Source organism: Eptesicus fuscus, chromosome 5 (assembly GCF_027574615.1).
Source record: "Eptesicus fuscus isolate TK198812 chromosome 5, DD_ASM_mEF_20220401, whole genome shotgun sequence".
NCBI classification, from domain to species: Eukaryota; Metazoa; Chordata; class Mammalia; order Chiroptera; family Vespertilionidae; genus Eptesicus; species Eptesicus fuscus.
This window is the reverse complement of record NC_072477.1, coordinates 34,893,281-34,910,416: the sequence shown is the minus strand read 5'-3', so window position 1 is coordinate 34,910,416 and position 17,136 is coordinate 34,893,281. Positions and strand designations below refer to the sequence as shown.

Sequence of the window (17,136 nt, the reverse complement as noted above, 5' to 3'; positions counted from 1 at the left end):
AGCACCAAGGAAATACTGAAAATTTAAAGAAAGGGAAACGGTATATGAGAATTAGAGGTATACTAGGTGTACCAGTTAATAATGCGGATTTTTTTTCAATAGATGGAGTTACACATATGTTGATATTCATGCGATTTGATATGTATGCTATTTTGTTGTATTGACAGCAAGCTCCAAAACTTCGTATGTCAAATATGCTGAAGGTGTTAATATCATAGATATTTTTACACTTAAAAATGTCCAATTTCGTGCCAAAAAAAAGCATTTGTGGGAAGTTTTAATTCATTATTTTGAAGAAAATGTTACCGTATACTTCGGGAAGCTTATGGTGAACATGCTCCCTCTCAAGAAACTTGTGAACGCTGGTTTAAACGCTTTAAAAGTGATGATTTCTATGTGAAAAGCAAAGAACGTCCAGGTCAACCGAAAAAGTTTGAAGATCAACAATTACGAGCATTATTGGATGAAGATTGTGTCAAACTCAAAAACAACTTGCAGAAAGATTAAACGTTGCTCGGCAAACAATTTCCGATTGTTTATAAGCAATGGGAAAGATTTTAAGGGAAGGAAAATGGGTGCCACATCAATTGAACGAAAGACAAATGGAAAACCGAAAAGTCATCAGTAAAAGGTTGCTTCAAGGGCACGAAAGAAAGCCTTTTTTGCCATCTAATTGTGGCTGGCGATGAAAAATGGATTTATTTTGAGGATCCCAAATGCCTGATCCAGGTCCACCATCAACATCGACTGCAAGGCCAAATCACTTCGAAAGAAGACAATGCTCTGCGTTTGGTGGGATCAGGAAGGTGTGGTCTATTATGAGCTTCTAAAACTAGATGAAACCGTTAATACTGATCACTACTGACAACAAATAATCAATTTGAACCATGCTTTGATCATGAAATGACCAGAATATGCCAGAAGACATGGCAAAGTAATTTTGCTTCATGATGACGCACCATCACACACTTCAAAACCAGTTAAAGACACGTTAAAAGATCTTGCCTGGGAAGTATTAACCCACCCACTGTATTCACCAGAACTAGCTCCTTCAGGTTACCACTTGTGCTGATCGATGGCACACACACTTTCTGAGCAGCACTTGAAAACATACGAAGAAGTGGAAAATTGGGTTTCTGAATGGTTTGCCTCAAAACAAGAAAAGTTCTATTGGGACGGTATCCACAAATTACCTGAAAGATGGGGAAATGTGTAGCTAGAGATGGACATTACTTTGAATAATGCACTTTTGATGTTTCTCTTGAAATTACCGTGTTTTCTTTGATTGCAAAATCCGCCATTATTAACCGGTACACCTAGTAAAGACAACCTGCTATCTTTAGGAAACTGACTGGTTTGAGAGTAAGCAGGAACCAAGTGATAGCAGTAAAGAATCAATGCAAACATTTGGATGCCTACAATGTGTATCACACTGCCAGAAAGTATTTTAAAAGGTAAATAAAAAACAATTACTTCCCCAATGGGAAAAACAGGCACATTTAACAATCACTAGGCAAGGTACAATAGAAATATGTATTATTATATATACATATACTGTATATGCATACTCAACTACAAATGTGTGCTTTGGGAAGGGGGAAAGATAAATTGACAAGACAGGGAATTTGGACAGTTTCCTGAAGATCTGGTAGGATGAGCTCTCTAATCAGGACATTCAGAAAAACGAAGGATGTCCATGATTAGTATGAAAAAAGTTCTGAGAGAGCAATAATTGAAACCAAGTAAAAAGACTAAATCTTTATAAACAGAATTTAGATGACAGTGGGACTACATCCATTTGGTTCAAAGACCACCTGCGAAAGAATCCTCCATAGATTGAATTCACTAGGTTTGAAGTGAATATGTATTTTGAACAAGTAGCCCAAGGTAATGCTTAGGAATACACTAAAATTTGAGATTCACTGATTTGGACCCAGGTTATTAAAAGGAGAACATGGCAATAGAAACAATTATTTAAAGGGTTTCAACAGATGAACTTTCTGTTATAAATCAAAATGGAGGATGAAACTGTAGGTCATGATTAGTATTTAGGAAATCTGAATTTTTAAAGAAATACATGTCTCAGAAATGGGAGCACATTCTGAGACGATGAAAAGGAAAAGTAAGTATCTGTTAGAAACTTTATAGTAGATGGTTTCAAATATCTTATAAATCAGCATCAGTTCTCTGAAAATTTCCAAAATGCCAGCAAACCGATATGGAAGAAATTATATAAGTAGTCAGGGATTAAAAAGCTCCTTATTTTAGTGACAGTTCAAAAAAGAGAAAAATAGCTGACTTAAGGCTGGCTAGGCTAATTTGGTCAAAGAAAATTTTATAAAAATGCTTGGTTCTATGACTGCAAAATCACCTCAACACAATATTCCCTTACCAGCAATAGGAGGGGATTAAAGTTTACATTGAAAGTTAGGTTCTACTGACACATTCTCTTACCTAATTAGAAGTTGAATTCATAGAACAAAAACATGACAATTCATCATTTATAACTAAATGTTCTGTTTATTCACTATTTTAATGGCAAGAGTCCTTTTTTTTTAATCGTTTTAAATATATTTTATTGATTTCTTACAGACAGGAAGGGAGAGGGATAGAGAGCTAGAAACATCGATGAGAGAGAAACATCGATCAGCTGCCTCTTGCACAACTCCAACTGGGGATGTGCCCGCAACCACGGTACATGCCCTTGACCAGAATCAAACCCGGGATCTTTCAGTCCGCAGGCCGATGCCTTACCCACTGAGCCAAACCGGTTAGGGCATGGCAAGAGTCTTTAAATCATTTACTGCAACCTTTCCCCAAAAGACGTTCTATATTTACAACGTAGTCCATTTCTATTCAAATCATCACTTGACCTTTCATCTGTCCCTACTGAAAACAGAGTAAATGTGGCCGAATGCAGTTTTACATATTTGTAGAGAAAAGTCTACTAGAAATGAACATATTCTTCCTTCACAGGCTATGTAATGATTCATTCACAAACTGAAACACATTTGATATGGAAAGCCTAAAGGCAAGCTACAGCGTTAGCAAGTCATACGCTAATTATTTCTAACAAGAGTTTCTCTTCCTGGCAACCCTCTCTTTCATAAAACAAAGCCAAATGAAGCTTTCTGACAAATGTCTTCAAATGTAGACAGGATGTGCCATTCCCACCCCCAATCTCGATATTTGGACAGCTTCCAAACTGAATTTCAGGAGAGATGCTTTAAACATGCAACTCAGGCTCCTCTGTTCTTTCCCCTAAATGGAAATCTGACAAAACAGGAAGTACTTGGCAGCATAGAGAAGCAAGTTTTGTGGCTTACATATTTACTGGTAGCAGACTAATTCTTTGTGACAGTGTAATAAAATGCAGAACTTCACATTTGAGAGGAAAACAGCAAAAATTTGCCTTGGTTACCAACGTTCCCTTACATTTTAAAGGCCTTAAAGACATTATCACATGATATATAGAGGAGTAAGAAACAGGAAGATGGCTTTTCTTTTTGTTATGTTCCTTCCTATAAAAACCCCCTTCCCTGTCCTAAGCCATCAAAATTATACAAACACTGGAAGCAGTTTTATGACTACATATATAAAAACTAAGAAATACAAAGATTAAAAAAAAACACACCACTTCTGGTTTGGTTTGTGGCAAGTACTTAGGGAAAATTTTTTTGTTTGTGCTTGCCATAGGATTTGAAGTAAACCTAACTAAAAAATAAATATGAATATAAATTTCTAAGTGGCACATTAGGATTAGCAGATTCAGTAACACACTACCAAACATACCATAAACCAACCAAAGGGGAAAAAAAATAATCCTTCCCCTATGACATCCTCCAGCTAGCCTCCTCCACTTATACAAACTTCACTACAGTGAAATTAATCAGTGAACCTGCTATTATTTCAAATATCTGTTTTACTAGCCAATGAAAGCATTTACAACACTTGTTAAATAAAACACTGACGTAGGTAGGACATACACTCAGGCAGAGTAACATATCCCAGGTCACAACCAATGAAAGCAGGCTTATGATCATAGCACAGAACATGTTTTCAAATACAGTGTTTTCTTTATTAAGATATTTATGCAATCCGACATCGCACTGAACTATTGTAAAAGTTCTGAGAATTTTTAAGCTGAGCATGTAATTACTATGTTAGCTCTACGCATGCCTACTATGAGCCAGGTATTTTAACTTACCTCCCTATTTCCCACCATTCCCATTATTTCTAGAGGCCAAGACCCTATCAATAGTATAGTAACCAAGGATAAATGTTTTCATAACATCTCTCACCCAGTTCCTATTCTCAGAGTATCCTTACTTTCCTGACTAGAGACATTATGGCACCATGATAAGAAAATGTACTTGTAGACTGAGAGTATGAGTTCAATAACTAATTGAGCCAGTTATTGGCAGCAAATGTACTTTGAGTTCTAGCCAAACTTCACAAATCTAGACCACTGGTGATAAAGATTAGTGGGTGAGTAGATCTATGAAAAATCAGTTACTATCAGAAAAACAATCCCTTTGGTAGTTAGACATACTATTTTAAAAAAAGGGACACACACACACATACTAATGAAAATTCTTGACCTGTGGATAGTAGCCATTATGCTCTACTCCTTACATGTTCTTGAATCTGACCCAATTCCCAAAGCCTCAAGTGATCTCATTTTTAGTAACTGACCAGGCAAGATGTTCCTGGTGTACAAACACTGACAAAGCACATTTTCACTTGCACACATTTGTCCATTAAACATCACCTTTTAGCTTGCTATACCTTTTATAAACTTTCACTCCATATATACAGGGCATATGAAGTGCCAAGGCCTGTGATAGGTTTTAACCCTACAAAGATGAATAAGGTATAGTTATCTGCCTGTAAGAATGTCATCACTTAGTGAAGAACATGAAAGTGGATAAAAAAATGAACAAAACTGAAATGCAACATAGAAAGTGGCAGGAATCTTATAAGAAGAAATATAAAATTCATATGGACAGATTACCACAGTTGCAAAGGTATCATGGAAAGCTTCACTTAAAAAGTAGCGTTTGACCAAGTGTTAATAGGGCAACATTCCAGATAGTGGGAAAAGTATGAGTAAAAACAAAGAGCTGGACCCATCCAGATTGGCTCAACTGAGTGTAGCCCTGTGCACCTAAAGGTTGAGGTCTGATTCCCTGTCAGGGCAAATACCTGGGTTGTGGGTTCAATCCCTGGTTGGGGCACATATGGAGAGCAACTGATCGATGTTTTTCTCTTCCCTTCTTCCTCTCTCTCAGCATGTCCTTGATTGAGGATTAAAAAAAAAAAAAGAAAAAGAGCTGGGAAAACACAAAGCGTGTGGAGGGGAGACATGATAGCCTTCATGTGACAAGAGCAAATACCTAAAGAGAAGTAAAAGTATGAAGAGAGGTTGTGATGACTTTTGGAAAGCTACTGAATGGGAGGCAGAGTCTAGATGCTTTATTTCTGCATATAAATATAATAAAGTATTCTTTTGAAACGTTCTTTGAATGACAGACACTATTTAACATCTTTATACACACTAACCACAATAACACTTAATATCTGAGTGCTTCCTAAATACTTGGCATCATTCTAAACACTTTACATGTCTTAGTTCATTTAATACTAATCCCAACCCTATCAGGTCAGTTCTATTATTATCCCCATTTTACAGATGGGACAGAGAGGTTAAGAAATCTGCTCTAAACTACCCCTCCCAATAAAAGCCTTACCACACATACACATTCTAAAGCTGGAAGTATCTTCTTTGCTATCCCTGAATGATTTTTAAAGCTATCATTTTAATGGAGAAGATTTATAACCTGTAAGTAAATCGAATGATGTAACCTTTGAAAATAAGAGGTACCAGAGAAAAGGGGTTAATGTAAGAGAAGCAATTAAAACATACACATACCAGTCATTACAAACTAATGCTGAAATTAATGCACAAATGTTGTATGTTTCTGAATGTATTACTTTTTCCTCAACTTATAAACAGGTTATATCTTTGTAACTCAAAGCTAGCACTATGATGGGGAAACTTTTTTATACCTAATTATTTAAATGAGGTAAGAGTCTTGATATATGTGACAAAGTAGCCCAAAGTTCATAAGACCATATACTAACTCCAAAAATTTGGTTTTATAAAAACAGATTAAAAAGCCAAATCAAAAAGAAAAAAAAGGGGGGGAGGCAAATTTTTTTTGCTAAAACAAAACTGTAATCTTTTCCTTGCTAAATAGCAGAAAACATTTTTTAAAGCCCTAGGAAAAAATGGGGGAAAGGATCATGAGAGATTAATTGGTTAAATTAGGCTTTTTTTAATAATAAAATATATGTTTTATTGATTTCAGAGAGGAAGGGATATGGAGAGAAACACCAATGATGAGAGAGAACCATTGATTAGCTGCCTCCTGCATGCCCCCCACTTGGAATTGAGCCTACGATGTGCCCTGACCAGGAATCAAACCGTGACCTCCTGGTTCATAGGTCAACACTCAACCACTCAGGCCACGCCAACTGGCTAGGCTCTTCCTTTTGAAGAACACTCAGTCTACTCCATATTTTCATGTCTAATTGCCAAAGTCCTTCCTTAAATTGAACACTTAAATTTCATCTATTAAAAGTGCTTCCCCCAAAATAAGACAACTAACATCTTTACTTAGATGTCATATATTCAAAGAATATTGGCTAAACATTCATGTTTCACAGAATTACATCTGTTTCTTTTCTATATTTTGTTAAAATAAAAATAAAACACACCAAACTTAGTCCACAGAGGAAGAGGAAAGATACATCAACCCATGTATCTGAACAGCTTTTTAAAAAAGCATCCACGTATTTTACAAGATGCTCATTTAACACTATTGTTTTTTTAATCATGAAAAACTAACCTCCTTTTAATTTAGTTTGAGAATCACCTGGTTTCCCTGCACTTATTTTACTATTAATCTACTTTAACTTTTGAAGTTGTACTTTCAAACTCAGAAATAAGAAAGCTCTGATAAAAGAACCAAAGTCTCAAGACTAAAACTGAAAGTCAAAGTACAGAAAGCAGTATCAAGGTCCATCATATACCTTGACCCAATTAGGGACCTCATAGGCACTTTGAGAAAAGGAAGAATAGATGCTTACTGAATAATCCAAGCTCTAACTTGCATGTTTAAAAATAATTTCATCTTTCTTACCAACCAGTGGTCTCTGCTGACTTTCCAAATTAGTTAATGGTACAATCTACTCCCTGCTCTTTAAAATCCTGAGTGTTTTTTCTTTCTTCTTTACTTTTATAATCAATTAGAGATCAAATGCTGTCAACTCTTTTTCTTGCTCACCTGTTCCTTCCTATTTCTCCAGGTCTTAGTCTAGTTTCATTTTAGGCTGACACAACTGCAACATTATCTTCCTTCCTCCAATTCTTGTGTCATTTCTTTAGTTACATTGGACACACTGTATCCAAATAATTTTCCAATAATACATTTTGTGTACATCATACCCCTCTGTGTCTGTTAAAAAAACCTACAACAAAAATAACTAAAATTAAAAGAGAAGTCTACATGGAAAAATATCTGCAGCAAATTACTATTAAATAGTATTTAATACACTCAAAAGATATAAAAAAAACATCAAGGCTGTACTACATAAGGGACAGAAGTCTTGAATAGACTAATAATCAGTAAGTAAAAATCCAACCTCACTAGTTAACAAAACATTATAAAGAAAAAGAGAATTTAACAGATTTTTCACCTATTAAATTAGCAAAAATGATTAGAATTATAGACTACCCAAAGCTGACAATTACACTCACAGGGATGGTGAGTAAATTATAACTCTTTTGGAAAACAACATTGCAATGTTTCAAGAGTCATAAAAATATTCATACAATGACCTTTTAAATCAATCCTGAAAGTCAAAAGACAGAAAATATTGTATGCACATAGATGATAATTATAGCACAATCTTGAAGAACTAGAAACCTAAATATAGACAGGCAACAGAAAAATGAAGTTAAAAGTAAAATAATTTGATGGAATGTTTTCAGATATTAAAATTATTAGAGAGACTGCATAGTCATGTTGAATGTTAAAGGAAAAACTAAAATAAAAAAAAATTCTAAGACTAAAGAAAGAATATGTGTACAGACCAGGAAGAAAAAACTTTTAAAATTTAATGTTGGGGTAGGATTAAATATGATTCATTTTAGTTCCATTTTGATTTGTAAAATTTGAAAATAAAACAAAAATTAATCATCACTTTCTGCTCACAAACCAGCTTTCAATGCTCTCTACAGGTTCCAAAACCCTGTAGAGGACAAGCACCTGATATAATTCTGATGGCCTCAAACAATTTTCCCAATGTAATCTTTAGCCAGCCATCTTCTCCAAAGTGGTTTACTCACTGTCCCAAATATAGCTTTCCTGACATAATTGTATTCTCAGTCACAACCTTCCACCCACTTAGAATGTCTTCTTCCTTTTTTCTACTTTAATATATTAAATCTCACTAATTTTGAGAAGTCTTCAACGATCACTAAGTGAATTTCTTTCTGTTCAGTATTATCAATTTGTCCTCTTATAAGCAATTAGATTGACTGAACTGCCATGTTTTAAATCTTTAAAAAGTTTATCTAAATTGACTGAATCTTCTGAAATAACTACTTTTTACTTAGCTTTCACATGTTTAATTTTCTTTCGTTTACTGACAGTAAGCTCCTCACCATGTAGAAATGCCACTAGGTAACCTAGATCAGCTTGAATCCAAATCCTAAAATATGCTGTCATTCTAGTTTGAATTATAAATGAAAGAAAACCAGTATCAATGACTCCATGTGTCCATAAAATCACCAGTGACATCTAATAGGGCAAAAAATCAGATAGAGATTGCAAAGGTTACTTTGGTTTCAAATGAGCAAATTTTGTAACTATAAAAAAAACACCACACTCATTAGGAATCATCAAGCAGATACATTCAACACAGTAATGTTCTACTTCTCTAGATAGACATTTACAGAAACAACTGTACAGTGGAACAAATCCTACCACTTTTCAAACGAGATATATGTAACAGTAACACGACTAATCTTGATTACTAAAGAATAGTTAAGTGAAATTGCTTACCAGAAACATAATTTTCAACAGGTAGCAAATCTAGGTATTTAAAAACTGGAATACCTTCCTTCATTTTTCCACAAAATGAAGCTAGAAGACAAAGCCCACATACTCAGAACACAGAATGTTTTAAAATTTCCATTAAAAACACACACACACACACAGTATTTCTTCACTTCTAAACACTTTTAAGGATGAGATCTCAAGTACTGTTAAAAAAAATCATGAAAATATTCAGTGTTCTGTGATTAAGAATCCAGAAATGAAATCTATGTGAATGGGTAAACAAATCCATATGGATCAGGCGTCCTCAAACTACGGCCCGCGGGCCACACGCGGGTGTTTTTGCCGTTTTGTTTTTTTACTTCAAAAATAAGATATGTGCAGTGCGCATAGGAATTTGTTCATAGTTTTTTTTAAACTATAGTCTGGCCCTCCAACGGTCTGAGGGACAGTGAACTGGCCCCTGTTTAAAAAGTTTGAGGACCCCTGATATGGATGTTCTAAATTTGTGATTTCAGTCTAAAATACATTGGGAAGATAATTATATAGCCTCACTGAAACCCCTGGCCAAAAAAAAGAACATTTTGCTTTCACAAAAGCTTTTCATCAATAGAAGCATTATTAAAAAGTTGACAATTGTGATTTTATAGGAAACATTATTCTATTAATTGGGGCCTGTTGAAATAGGTTACAAAAAACAATTCTATTACAATTTTCTTTCATTCATACCTAAGAGATAGTCAAAGTGACTATTTAGTTACAGTTGCCTTCCATTAAGAGATCATAAAATCTTTTTAAAAAAACTGAGAAAACAAAATCCTGAATAACTGTTCTTAAGAGTTCTCTAAATCCACATATTAGCAATTACAAATAAATTCAGTATTAAATAAAAAATTTGGAGCATCAAAAAATTTCTGAAGGTTAAGACAGCATCAGTGGAACATCATGAAAGAATTACTGTTAAAGAAAACCTAAATTAGCTTATTTTACATATTTTGTATATAAAAGTACATAGATTCATAAGAAATAATAACAGAGCATCTATTATGTTTCTGACAGGCAAACACAAGAGTGATTAAAACCTCTGTTGCTTCCCTCTGGAAATACTGTCTCAAACCCAGGAGAGCCAAACAACTGCTAAGTAAATGTTATGAGAGGCATGAAAAGGGTCCTTCCTTGTAAGGGTACAAAATCACCAAGAGCATAGAATAATGTTTCCTATAAAATCACAATTGTCAACTTTTTAATAATGCTTCTATTGATGAAAAGCTTTTGTGAAAGCAAAATGTTCTATTTTTTTGGCCAGGGGTTTCAATGAGGCTATATAATTATCTTCCCAATGTATTTTAGAGTGAAATCACCAAGAGCATAGCATGCACATAAGGATGGATAACTTTAGGAAATATAGCATTCTGCTTTCACAATAGGAAAGGTTACAGGAAACTCTAAAATAGTTCAACTCAACTAACTATATCATAAAAATAATTTGTTGAACTCAACTAAATATACCAAAACAACAACTTGTTTGTTTTTAGCAACCTCTAAATGTCACTTCTGTGTAGCAAAATGTTTCACTGCACATTTAATTTTTAGAGTAAAAAATAAATTAGCTTTAAAAAATTATTCCTAAGGTCCAACAAAAATTCTCAATTTTACTACATATGTGACTTAAGACTGTAATAATTCTACTTGAATAAACAGAGACCCAGGAGAGAAAATTAAAAAAATAAAGCTAAAGAAAAAAACAAAATATAATAAAAAGCAAACGGACGACAAAACAATGTAAGTGCAGTAAGAGCAAATGCTTTTTGATAGACAGCTGTTCAAGGATTAAAGGCATTAAATATACAATCCCTTTGGTCTTATATTTCCACTTCCGGGAATTTATTCTAAAGAAATAATCAGGGATGTGAAGGAAAATCTTGATGCCTAGAAATTTTAGTCACAGATGTTAGTTCTTAGGCAAAATCTTGTAAAATATATACAAGGCTATTCAGACACATTGCTGAAATAGGAAACAAGAGATCAGGTTATACGAATTATTGTGCACCTACCTTGCAGAATACTATGCAGCCATAAAAATGCTTTAAGGACACAATATTTTCTGTTTCCAATGCTTTCTATAAAGAAAAATATATCGGTGACAAAATGAGTACGACTGAAATGATTTTTATTTTGTAAAACAAAACCAATGAAAAAGTGAAATTCCTTGTATAGTAAAAGCTGTAATTACCTTTTGGTGGAGGGAATACAAAGATTGTGGTGCTCTTCTTTTGGCTTTTTAGTAATTTCCAAATGCCCTCTGATGTGTTATTTGGGGAGTAACAGCTGAAAGCTGTGTAGTGAAATTAGAGGTGATTACCCCCTGGAAAGTTCCCTAAGGAAGAAAGAAAATCACTTCACTTGTAAACTCTTATTGAAGTATCTTTTTTATATGTAAAATTTTTAAACTGGGAGAAAAAAAATCATAAAATAGTTCATATTAGTCCATGATAAAAATACTAAGTACTTAAAAATCCAGAAATGAGAATCACATGAATGGGTAGACAAATTCATAAGCATGTCCTAACTTTGAGGTTTCACTCTAAAATACCACACCAGAAAAAAATAAAAAATATCACACCTGATAGCTAATTGTACAGACTCACTTGAATCCTTGACCAAACAAAACAGCTTTCAACTACCATTCTTCCATTTTGCTATTTATGGCTCTCCTTTTTTGGTCCATAGAAAATTTTTCCAGGCAGCCTCCCCAATTTTAAACATTTTTACAGACCTTAGAACTCCTCTCGGTAACATTTCAGGGTATTTGTCACGGAGAGGTCCTGCTATCTTCAGACCAACTGCCAACAATACCCAATAAATTATTAAAACTTAACCATAGTATTCAAAACAGGGGCAGTCTTATCATGGTAATTTAAGAAGCTATCCAGATCAGTGCCACTGGGTCACTCAATAGAAATACCAACCTATCTTTCACTTTCTTAGTAATTATTTTTGAGAAAAACCACTGTTCTGGATGAAAAAAATTGATTCGGCTTTCTTGGAACTGTTCTCGGAGTAAATTTAGTCAACGTGGATTATCGGACGATATTTTCCATTTCCCTAATTATCTCATTCCTTATGACAGCTTGCCATTGACATCCCACCATTTCAAATGTGTTTTTGCTTCATTTGACAAAACACAAGATTTTGCTAAGCGACCAAGACCAAAGGCTGCCCGGCACAAGGTCCTCCCCGGAGGTCCTTTGATCGAAGGTGTTTTCTGACCCTGCAAAACCGCTGCTGCCGCTTCCTCTCCAAGAGCAGCCTAAGCCTCGTGCCACGCGGAACAGCTGCCAGCCTCAGGGCAGAGCGGCAGCGTGGGTGCGAGCACGTGCATTCTCGGCATTCCGACCCGAGAGCCTAATCGCGTGACGGGCACGCGGAAACACCTGTCCCCACGCACCGTGTCGCGTCTAAGAACCTATCCTTCCCCGTCTTCATGAGGGAGGCGCCCAGAGCCAGTAGCACTTGGCAGAGAGTATGACAAATCCCCGGAACACACTCCCAAAGGGAGGTGCGGCCCGGGGAGGAGCAGAACCCAGAAAGCCCGTCAAGCTCTCCGGAGGAGTCCAAGGACCAGCCCAGAGAAAGACTTCCCCTCCGCCCCTTTTCTCGAGCGGCGGGAGAGGAAGCCTCGCCCCCTTTCATCCCGCCTTCTACTTCCCACTCCGCGGCGGGGAGAACTTAGCCATGGCGGCCCTGGCCCCTTCACTTCCGGTGCCGGCGCCGCTAGAGCTGCGCCATCCCCCCCAGTCAATCGGACAACCGCGGCTTCCAACTGACCTTTTAAGCAGACTCGCGACTCCTCCGACCTTCACTTAGGTGCTGTCCTGGGGAGAACCGCGGACGGGTACCGCACTGAAAAGGATCTACGGTAGAAAGACATCGCTGTCCTCTCGCCAGAAACATGAAATGCGATAGACCTGCGGCCACCGCTGCCCAGACAAAATGGCGCCGAGAAGTCGGTTTGGCGCATGCGCCTTGGACAGGCCCTGCCCCGCCCCCGCGCAAGTCTTGGCCGCAGCCCCCGGGTTCGGTTTCCATGGGACACTCCGCTGCCAATCCTCGTGCGGAACTGCTCTTCCTGACCCCCTCCATTTACCAATCAGTGTTCAGTGAAGCACATCCGGAGTCTTCTCAGCCAATCCTTTGGCAGCCCTGGCTTACTCAATACCTGGCCCTCCAGTAACGTTAGGCCTCGGAGGCGGCCAATCAGAAGTGGAAGATGTCCTACCTGCTGTTTTTCGCACCAATCCGTGAAGTTTCAGAGCTACATCCAATGAGGACGGCAAGGAGTGAGCGCCAATCCGAAACTCTTCGGCGTCATGAGCAGCCAATGAGAGTTCGTGTAGAAGCCAGTCTGCTCAACAGCTTGTTATTTGGTGGATTGTGGCAGTAAATTGGGAGAGTGGGGAACCGGGCGCAGGAACTGCCGCCGCGGCCGAGAGTGGTGCTGCCCAGCCGGGGGCCCCCGGCGGTCAGTGGGGCGGAGGACTCTGGCACTGACAGCGCGCACTTCTCCCGCAGTTGGTAGGTGGGGAGGAGGGAAGTGGGGGATACCGAGCAGCATAGCAGCTGCTGCCGCTGCCCGGGGTCCCGGTGCAGTTAGAAGCTTTGGAGGGTGGGGAGCGGGGTGCTAGGCTAGCGGTGCGGCGAGCGCTGGGGAAGGGGCACGTCGCGGAGCGGCGACAGCAAGTGCGGGAACCGCCGCCGCCTCCTCGGCCGCTTCCCCGGGAAAATGGCTGTGGGGCTGGCCGCGCCGCTAAGTTTGCTTCGGCGCCGTGAAGAGCGGGCTGCTTTAGGGAGCCGGCCCCCAACTCCGCGGTGCGTCCTTCCCCGCAGAGTCCGCGGCAGGACCCGAGGGGCTGGGGGCAGGTACCGCTCTGGGCTGTACAAAAAGTTAAGGCGGGCGCGGGGAGGCGGCGGCGGCTGCCGCTGTGTGGCTCCCCTCCCCTCCCACACACTGTCCGGGCCACCTCCCTCCTCCTCTCCGCCCCCTCAGCCCCCTCCTCCTCCGCGGGTATCCCCGCACCCTCGCGCCTCCCGCTGAAGGCCTCGGCTCCCTGCCCCTCCGGGGGAAGAAGCGCTTCTTTTTTGACTGACATGGTGCAGAGCGGAGGAAGGAGAGCAATGGCGCCGTGACACTCCGCTGCCGCCACCGCGGGCCCGGGGCGGGCCGAGGGGGCCGAGCGGCGGAGGCGGGGCGCGGGCCGAAGTCGGGTATCCGGCGGGCGGCCGAGCGAAGGCTGGGGCGGCCGCGCCTATCGGGGACTAGGGTGAGCCCACACGGCGCCCCGTCCTTTTCCTGAGCGATCGGCCCTCGGGATCCGAGTTGAGCTTTTCGGGTCCAAGTAGCGAGCGAGGCGGGGGCGCGGTGGGCCGCTGGCGAAGTCCCGGGCGGAACGGGCGCCGGCGGGGTTTTCGCCGCCCGCTCTGCTCCTGCGTCCCAGTTACCCTCCGAGGGGACGATCTTATCCCGTGGCCGGCGAGGTTCCTGCCCCTCCCCGCCGGCGTTTGTTTACTTTCTTTTCCTGGGTCGGTCCCCCCGCGTAGACTGATTTCTGGCTTGTCTTTCTCCTCCCCGTGGTTCTAGCGACGGAGGACAGAGCCGGTTGAGCTGGAACCCCATAGGTCACCAGTAAAAATGAAGGTAAGTGGAGTCAGCACTGCTCTGAGCCTCGTGCCCGGGACACTGCCCGTCGGGAGGCTAAGTGCTGTGGAATGTCATTATTTTTTTTTTTTTTCTTTTGGCTACTCAGAATTGATTTCTCAGCCAGGCACCGCTTTCTGAAAAGGAGGACGTGTTGAATGGGTGAGAAATGATCATTGTGTCTAGATGCAGTCAGCTCGGCCCATCGCTGAAGCAGCACTTGGGCAAGGCTGCTGCAGCCTTTCCATTGTTGTCCATTGGGCTAGTATTTTTAAACACTTCCTGTGTTGGCAGCAACCTTTGCAGAAGTAAAGCTTTTGTCCTGCTTTGGTTCTTCAGGGGATTTTTGGGGAAATTTTTATTCTTCCTCAGTGCCAGTGTGATTTTTCTAAGGAAAAAAAAAAATAGGTGGATTGTGTAAGGGAGGTATCATTTTTGTTGGAGGTAAAGTGAAATTCTGTGGCTGAAATACTTGCAAGTTGAACCAAAACTAATAGTTTTAGTTCAGTCGTTATAATAAATAATTTTAAGCATGTAGCTAACCAGAAAATACGTATATATTCTTCTGAAGACAAATAATATTGCAAACATCGTATGTGATGTTTAAAGGAGAAGAAGGGGGGATAGCAGTCTAGTGCTGTAGCATTGAATGTTTCAGGTCAGATATTTACTTGCTAAAAGTATTCCTTTTCAGTTTGCATTATTTGAAAATACACTAACTTTAAGAGGTTCTTGATTTCTTAGTCACTTACTATTTCAGTGTATTAAGCCCTGAAATACAGCATTTTTCCAAATTTTCTCTTACCTTATCTTCATAAAGTGACCTTTAACGTTACTTTTTTTTTTTTAAGGTTACATATAACTTTTAGTATTACTTGGGAAAACTTACTGGAAAATTAAAATCATTTCCTACTTACAAATGTGTCTCTTAAGTGTGTGTACACTGTAACTTTTGCTCTTGGCAATGTTGAATCAAACTTGTATGCTTACCTTTTGAAAAAAAATAGGTAAAGTGATAGATTGAAGTAGCAATCACTGTTACTATCAAGATTAAAATGAATCGTAGAATGAAATTTCTCACATCTTTCAATGTATCTTAGGCCATTGGCTAAAAGTAGGTATTTCTTAATAAAGCTTTTATATGTATATACCCAAAAGACTACTGTGATAAACTGGTATGGCTACAAGTCTTGTGCCATCAGTTCATATCTCTGCATTCATCAGACTTAAACCTCTAAAATGCAGCTTTTAGCCAATGATTTTTTTTCAAATAATGCTCTCATCAAAAGGATTGGCTTCATTTCTTATCTGTACAATTATACCGTACTTGAAAAGATGTTGCCTTTATGTAGCTATATTAATAAGCATATAGTTATGTATTGTTGGTATTGATTTTAATAGCATTATCTTTTCATTTGAAAACAGAATTTTCCCTAGACCATAATTGAGTAACTTAAAGTATTATGAGACACTTAATATGCATATATTTTTTGTTTTTTTTTCTTTTTTTTAATTTCTTAAATAAATTTCAGAATTGTTGAAACATTTTGTACCTGGAGAAAAAAATTGTATATTCTTAATGATACTTTCCAGTTTTAATTTAAATGTTTTATGTTATCAGGATATAGTTTATAAAATAAAGGATTGTATTTTTTTTTAAAGGGGTATTTTTCAATTATCACTGATACTAATAAATAGTGTTACCGTTTTTATTACTTTAAACACAGAACCTTTTAATGAGACTTGAGATTCAAGTAGGGGAAAATAGTAGTGAAATTCACATTTTATGTTCCTTCCATCAGGCGGCTGATGAGCCTGCCTACCTGACAGTGGGAACCGATGTAAGTGCCAAGTACCGAGGTGCCTTCTGTGAGGCAAAAATTAAGACTGTGAAAAGACTGGTAAAAGTTAAGGTAATTTTTTTTTCTTTTTATGTAACAGCATTACTAATTCTAGATTGAAAAGTGTTGGGGAGGTGGGGCATACTTCAAATCAACATTTCATTTATTGAATCATTACTTTGTACAAACACTGTTATACATAAAACTATAGGAAAAGCACATTAAGGTTTGAGCAATAACTCAAAATGAGAAATTATTTCAAAGTGCTTCCATGAAAATACCATGTTCATGATACTTCCTATCATTTGGATCTTTCCTGTTTGTGGCATCATGCTTACTAAGGCTGTAATTTCTTTTCTTTTCTTTTTTTTTCATGATGTTCACATTGAGACAATTTCAAGTGATTACGAATAATAATAAGTGGGAATTGTGTTTTCAAGATAGCATTAAAAATGATTTAGGAAATTTATTTTTA

At 38.5% G+C, this 17,136-nt stretch overlaps 1 protein-coding gene and 1 long non-coding RNA gene across 6 annotated transcripts in view; one reads left to right on the top strand and one right to left on the bottom strand.

Moving 5' to 3' along the window:
- Positions 1–9,137: 9,137 nt before the first annotated feature.
- LOC114230624 (uncharacterized) lies at positions 9,138–13,123 on the bottom strand. Its single transcript, XR_008556091.1, has 4 exons — positions 12,954–13,123; positions 11,359–11,502; positions 11,180–11,245; positions 9,138–9,212 (listed from the first exon to the last, which is right to left on the bottom strand). It is a non-coding gene; the product is annotated as an uncharacterized LOC114230624 (long non-coding RNA).
- Positions 13,124–13,538: 415 nt separating this feature from the next.
- The window catches only part of ARID4A (AT-rich interaction domain 4A), a 66,286-nt gene continuing 62,688 nt past the window's right edge, over positions 13,539–17,136 (top strand). For 2 of the 5 annotated variants that reach the window (XM_054716026.1, XM_054716023.1), the window contains exons 1-3: positions 13,539–13,700; positions 14,764–14,820; positions 16,623–16,733. In XM_054716026.1, the coding sequence (XP_054572001.1) occupies positions 14,815–14,820; positions 16,623–16,733 (117 nt within the window). In that variant the 5' untranslated portion in view covers positions 13,539–13,700; positions 14,764–14,814. Of the gene's footprint in view, positions 13,701–14,272; positions 14,447–14,763; positions 14,821–16,622; positions 16,734–17,136 lie in introns of those variants that run through there. The other 3 variants (XM_054716025.1, XM_054716024.1, XM_054716027.1) reach the window with 2 other exon arrangements.